Source organism: Falco punctatus, assembly GCF_963210335.1.
Source record: "Falco punctatus genome assembly, chromosome: 9".
NCBI lineage: Eukaryota > Metazoa > Chordata > Aves > Falconiformes > Falconidae > Falco > Falco punctatus.
In genome coordinates this window covers 25,389,215-25,396,140 of record NC_137589.1, presented here as the reverse complement: position 1 = coordinate 25,396,140, position 6,926 = coordinate 25,389,215, and the positions used below count along the sequence as shown (strand labels likewise).

The 6,926-nt window shown below is 44.0% G+C and overlaps 1 protein-coding gene across 9 annotated transcripts in view; it reads left to right on the top strand.

Moving 5' to 3' along the window:
- SLC16A12 (solute carrier family 16 member 12) overlaps positions 1-6,926 on the top strand; it is a 46,101-nt gene that overhangs the window by 33,988 nt on the left and 5,187 nt on the right. For 6 of the 9 annotated variants that reach the window (XM_080401636.1, XM_080401640.1, XM_080401639.1 and 3 more), the window contains 3 exons: positions 2,081-2,184; positions 3,428-3,571; positions 5,928-6,519. In XM_080401636.1, the coding sequence (XP_080257762.1) occupies positions 2,081-2,184; positions 3,428-3,571; positions 5,928-6,519 (840 nt within the window). The remainder of the gene's footprint in view (positions 1-2,080; positions 2,185-3,427; positions 3,572-5,927; positions 6,520-6,926) is intronic. The other 3 variants (XM_080401635.1, XM_080401634.1, XM_080401633.1) reach the window with 1 other exon arrangement.

The window sequence follows — 6,926 nt, the reverse complement described above, 5'->3', positions numbered from 1 at the left end:
GTAAAGGGTCTGCTTCTTGGTTTTGACCTGTTCGTGGCATTACCCTTTTATGATTTTTTTTTTTTTTTTTATTCCCCCCTCCCCTTGGGAAGAGGATTTGGGATCTCTCCTGGTGCCCCACAGCTTCAGGGGTTATTCTGGCTAGGTACAAATCTCTCTCTTGCTACCTTTTTAAAGGCTTCCCAAAGCCCCTAAGGCTGTGGTGATGGCTGAGGCATCACAATGACACCTCTGGTTTTAGCCTCGCCGCCTCTGACAGCTGCTCCCTCTCACAACACCCGCTCCTTGATTTCCCGCAGAATCAAAGCTCGGAGCAGGCAGCGTTGTTTCAGGCTGCGATGGTTTGGTCAGGGAGGGAGGAATCATGTAGGGTTTCTCTGGGTCTGCTGTGTGTCTCTGACCCCATGGCCTTGCTTGTTTTTGCTAGTCCCAGTGGATTTACTTGGGATTACTTGGCTCCTGAGCCTGTCTGAGAAACCTGTGGATACCCCCTTCTACTGCAAGCATTTCAGTTACCATCCTGCCTGAGAAGGTCCGTGCCCAAGGGAGGAGGGAGGCCCCTCTCTGTACCCTTCTGGTATCCGAAATATGCAGAAAATATTTCATAAAAAATGCTTCTCAAAAATAGAACGGGAATAGAATGCTGCCTTGCATAAACATAATGTATAGATATGGGGTGAGATGGCTCCCACACAGACTTTAATGTTAGCTGGAGACAGAGGAGCGTGGTGGGTGTGAACATGGACATTTAAGCTATATTAAGCATAGAGAGAAGCACCCTGGTAAGTGAGGAACACTGAGACAGTGTCTTGTTGGACAGTCAGTATAATGTAAATACAGTGTTTCCTACTTAAATTTTATATCGCTTTTAAAATAAAGCTGCCAGGTTTAGGGATCTAAAATCTGGGGTCCTGGAGTCAACAGCATAAAAGGGGCATGGAAACATTGACACAGGGTTAGTTTATGTATGCAAATATTCCAATTCTGTAATGACAGTAGAGATTTCCTGGTGGATTTAATTCCTTTTTCACTTGTGAAATGTGTTACATCTGATAAATCATCTAATGGCTGGCACACATCTAAAGTATGTACAAGAATCAAGTATGTGCAAGAAAAAAGCTAAAGAAAGCAGTTGTTTGTTGATCTGCAGGAGGAAAAAAGAGAGAGAGAGAAGGGACCTCTTGCTGATCCAGAAATCAGAATGAAACTATGCAGCCTTTTAATCTGTTCCCCTGCAAAGACGGGTAAAACAGTAACACTCACTAAGTAGAGCAAAGTAACCTCTTCTGGAAGCATCTGAATAAACTGTTGGAGGACCCATGGGCTCCTGCTGTGTTTGATTCTCTGTTCATGATGACTTGCTTTTCACTTGCTTTGCACTTGTGCATCCATGAACACATAGCTATAGGTGGTGTTGGCTCTTCAGGCTGACCCTGCCCTGCCAGTTTGTGCAGATGTGAATACCACCATTAGCGAGCAACCAGGTCAGTGAAGAACTGGGGAGCTGGGGCCTTGTGTACCAAGGAAGCAACATCACAATGTGACCTATAACTTGCTGGTGATAATTACAACTTCCATTTCAGTTCAGTTAAAAATAATATGAGTTATAAAAATCTAGCAGCAGCTAACTGCAGTGAGAAACGTGGTATTCATAATCTCTCCGGAGTAGTTATCTGTCTGAATTAGGTTCTACATCAGCTCAAGTGTCTAATCCCACTGCTGGGATAATAGTTGGACACCAGTTTGTGATTCATTTGTTGCCAGTGCAAAGCAAGGATTCTTCTCCGGTTGGATCACTCCAGCCTCTCACAGAGCATGTTGGAATTACTCAGCTTGCACACATCATTTCATATCTTGTCCCTAATGCATTAAGGTAGCCCTTCATTTCCAATATCCCTTAGAAAGTGTTTAAAAATTTCCCCATCTCATTGGGATTTAGGAACACGACAGATTTGATTTTCCTGGGAGCTGGAGAGGACCTTCAAGTGGGTATTCTTTACACCTGAAGAGCGTGACCAGTGTTTTCTGTGAGGCAAATATCCCATGTTCAACAGAGTGGTATTCATGTTTTCTTTCCTAGATGCATCTCCATTTTTTTTGTGGAGTTTCAGGCATACTTTGGGCAGGATTATGCCAGAACAGCTTGGATTCACTCCATTGTCGACTGTGCTACGATGCTCTGTGGTGTGTATTACCCTTTTAAGACTAATGTGGCTGCTTTTTCTTCAGCTCCATCTGGTTTTAGCGTGTTCACAAGTTGGTGTAGTCAGCTGGGAAAGATAGATACTGTGGGCTCTCTGGGGTGTGGTATATCCAAGCTGCTTCCCTCAGCATAGCTGTGAAGGAAGGGAGTGTCTTCATACTACAGAAAAGCAGAACTTTGTTTTGTCAAATGATCTAAGTTTTCAGAAATGTGCTTTTGTCAAGGTCTAGTGGGACAAGTTGCGTTTAAGAGCTATTAACCGAGCACTTCTTTCTTTTGCCTTTTGATTGGAATCATATTTAAGACTTAGCACACAATGTACATCTTGCCTTCAGATCAAGTCACAGTCATCCTCCTTTTAGCAAAGTTGTATGTTTACAAATAGTCTTCCCTTAAAAGAAAATTCAGTGTTACTAAAAATGGCATGTATCAATGCAGCAGTTGTACCAAGTTTCTCGTGGGTTTACCTTAAAATTGTACAGCTAGTTGAAAATCCATGCCTAATCCTGTGGAAGAGGGTTAATCCATAATAATTGCTCTGAAGACAGAAAGGAGAGACACAGCTGGAGTGAGACATAGCTGCTCTCCTGTGTCAGCCAGGTTATGTCTTGCGGGGTAGAAAAGAGAAGTAAGGATAACCTGGCATTGCAGGTAGCGTGAGGGAGAGGGCTGGTGATGACACACCATGGTAGAAGCAGGGGATCTGAGAGCCATCAACATTGGAGAAGTGCAGGAGAGGGGTAGCAGCCCTGGAGATGGTCAAAAAGATGTGAGACCTCTACTATTTGAGTCTGACACAGAGTCCACAAGGTCAGGGAGCACTGAGGAAGGATGCCTGAACTTACTGAGGGCTGAAGTGCAAATTCCAGGTTGAGGAAGGTCTCAGTGTTGTGACTGTGGAGTAATGAACTGTGTGGCCTGTTGCTGTGGCCTCTCTTGACCCTCAAAATTGCTAGTAGCTGTGTCCTGTAATGACTTTGATCTACTAAAATGGCTGCTGAGAAGCTACTGTAAATTCTGGCTTTATCCTGACTTTCAGGAAAATTATTTTTAGGTTTTCAGTGCTCACACCATTGTGATCAGGAAGATGTTAGAAGACCAATCTGTAGCTGTGATCACCATTTTCTCTTGCTTGCCTACTGCTTCCTTTTCTTTGATGACCATTGCAACAAACTGTCTGAGAGAACCTGTCATTAACTACTAGATTTATTTGTTTCTTTGAAGCCCCACTTGGGAGTTTAATAAGTAATCATGTGTCCTGCCAAGCTGGTATCATGCTAGGAGGGCTGCTTGCATCTACTGGACTAATTTTGAGTTCATTCGCCACCAGCCTGGAACATCTCTACTTATCATTAGGAGTCCTTACAGGTAGGAGACATTCAGTCCCTTTGTTCCTGCCAGGAAAACAACACGGGAATGTTAAAAATGATGGTTGTTCCTTTTAAGAGGGGTGATCTCTTCTCCTTGTCTTATTGGCACCACACTGGTCAGTAGAGATACTCAGACCCATTCCTTTCATCGTAAAAGAGTGGCTTTGGCTGCCCCGTGAGGGTTTCAGCACTCAGTCTCTCCTGCAGTCCAAATGCAGCACACTGCAAAAGTAATCCTTTAATTTCTGTTTGATAGCAGACTATAGGTAAAGCTTTGAAATTATGGGAGGTCAGGAACAAGTGATACACAAAAAGTCTTCCTTTTTTCCCTGTGATTTGGGAGGAGTTTGATATAGTGAGAGTTCTAGACTGCCCAAAAATATTTGCATATTAAAAAAAAAAAGCAGAGAAACAGTGGGTGAATACCTAGTACCTTAGCTGCGCACCTTATTTTTGTCTGTGTTACAGTCCAGTTGAAAAGCAAACACATTGCTGGTTAGTAGTGTTGCTGTAGCAGCTCTTCCACTTGTATTCAGGTATGGTGATAACAAATATCTTTGCTGTGTCCTATCTCCCTGTGTTTGTTGTGCACAGAGGAACTTGAGAGGTGCCCATGGTCACACTGACATTCTTTCCTCATTAATACTGACCTGGTAGCCACGGTGATATAAGCCCTTGTACTTGGTCCCCTGCTGTTCAGTAACAAGTTAGTGGAATTACTGCAGTTCACATGCTGCCAACAGCTTATTTGTTAAAAAAAAATAAATAAAAAATTCTTTCTTGTTGTGCATGTCACTCCTGTATTACGATGTTAATCTTTGACAAATGTGTTCATAACAAATAAAAAGACTCCTTGTAACTCGAGGGACTGTGCCACATACCATACTAATGCCACTGAAGCTTCCTTAGCAAGGACCACTGCGAATACTGAGGTGGAAAAGCAGTTGTGCCTTATAGGTGGAGCTGCAAAGAGCTGGTTCTACAAGCAGTGAACTTCTGTTCCATGGGGACTGATTAATGGAGAGGTGAACTGTTCATAAAGGCTAGAGGTGGTGCCCCAACCCAGAGAGGAGGTGGGATGTTGTAGCTGGTGAATGTCTAAATCCATAAAAGCTGCAGGACTTGAAGCTGTGAAGAGTGAAGCAGAGGTGAGATGAGGGAGTGGCAATAAGTAGCAGAGCTCCTTCTAAGAAGTATGAAAAAGTTTTCAGCCCCAAACTTTGCATTTCTACTTTTCACGGGATATTTATTGGCTTTTTGGGGACCTATTTCCCCCTGCCATCTCACTAAAAAAATAAATGGTGTGTATGTGAAATAGTCTGATTTTCACAGCTCTTGAGTGATGATGTCTAGCTCAGGGCTGCCCCTCTGGCCCTACTTGCCCACACAGGTCCAACCCCAGCTCTGAAGGGTGCCAGAGTGGGGACCTGCTGCCCAGAGTCCCTCTAATCCGCTTATCCCATCCTGGCAGGCTTAGTGCCCACCCTGCACAGTGCAGCCTTTGAGGAGGACGTGGCAAGCTGGTTACAGCACCAGGTGATTATCTCGTCGATTGCCAAGTTCTGCCAAAGGCAGTGGGGACCGTTTTACCCTCAATGTAGAACATGCTCCAAAGCCCCAGTCAGGAACTCATTTCTGTGGCTGATTCAGGAATACATGTTTTAGTGTTAGAGCAAGCATTTGATGATTAAAATCTGCTCTCTGGTTCCACAGCAGAGACCACAATCCTTTTCCCAATCCAAGAGATAGATCTTACTTGTTTACTAAATTGGACATGGCTTTGTTTTCTGAGGCTTTTCCCCCCTCTTTACTTGTAGGAAGGGATTTAAACTGGTCAGGACTCCAAGCAGCTGCTGTGTGGAGTTTGTTCAGCTGACTAAAAAAGGTTTATTGTAGAATATTAGTAACAGAGACGGACTTGTTGTACTGTGTTTCAGAGACCTGAAAACTAATGTTCAGGGTTGCAACAGACCAAAACACAGAGTGGTGCTTCATCAGGACAGTGTGCTTGGTGCCAGCATCTGCACAGTCCCTGAAACAAGACCTCATCTTGCATCCGGGAGAGCCTGACACACCATTTCCCTGATGTTTGTTGATTGTCCTTGTTCTTGTTATTAAGTGAACCCCATCACTTCTTGCTGAGCCCTGTTATTGCGGGTTAATGATGATCTGTTACGTTTGTCAAGCCCATGACTCTGACAGTGGAGTAAAGGAGTCAGCCTGGTTTCTCTTCACACTGTGCGTGATACAGAATCAGAAAAAGCTTCCCAGTCATTTGTGCTAATGAAAGTAGGTAATGTGTTCCGTATGTCGTGCGTCGTATTAAGCCATCTGCACTGTGCTTTCTCTTCTAGGACTTGGGTTTGCACTCTGTTACTCTCCAGCCATCGCCATGGTGGGCAAATACTTCAACGAAAGAAAAGCACTGGCGTATGGAATAGCCATGTCAGGAAGTGGAATCGGTACCTTCATCCTGGCCCCTGTGGTCCAGCTCTTAATCGAGCAGTTTTCCTGGCGTGGAGCTTTACTCATCCTGGGAGGTTTTGTTTTAAACCTCTGTGTCTGTGGTGCCTTGATGCGGCCTATTGCTCTTAAAGAGGACCGTAAAACTGCTCCTGAGTTTCTTGAACAGGATTATGTCCCCAAAGAGCAGAAACAAGACTTAAAGCGAATGTCCATCTGTTCACCTGTAATCAAAGTGTGGTCTCGTGAATGTTTATGCTACTGTTCATGGAAGGAATACGACTTTTTACTGTTGCCAGGCTTCATGGTGCTGGCAGTGTCAGTTTTATTTATGGCATATGGCTGTAGCCCTCTTTTTGTCTACCTAGTGCCTTATGCTTTGAGCGTTGGAGTGAGTCATCACCAGGCTGCCTTCCTCATGTCCATACTTGGTGTCATAGACATCATTGGTAATATCACCTTTGGATGGCTAACAGACAGAAGGTAATGGCTTATGGCTAAGCAAGTGTAAGCTTTAGCTGGTGGGAGGCTGGATCCAGGCGAGGTATAATACATTTAAAAGTTAACAGTATGGACTTTTTCTGTAGCATGTACACACACAATAACAACAACAACAAAAACAAAAACAGAACAAAGAGCACCACACAGTCTAACTTTCAGAAATGCTTACTATTTAATGTTTTGAGTTTGTTCAATTCTGCTGGTTTAGTACCTTTTTTCGCCCTGAAGAAATTATGTGTTTGTGCAAAGCACTCGCATTTGACAGTAGAAATGTAACCCCCTGCCTGAGATATGTTGAGTGTGATCCTCTGTACCTGTCTCCTAGAGGATCACACTCTGCTTCCTCTGCCTTTTCATCTCTTTCGTGCTGCTGGGGAGGCACAGGAGTT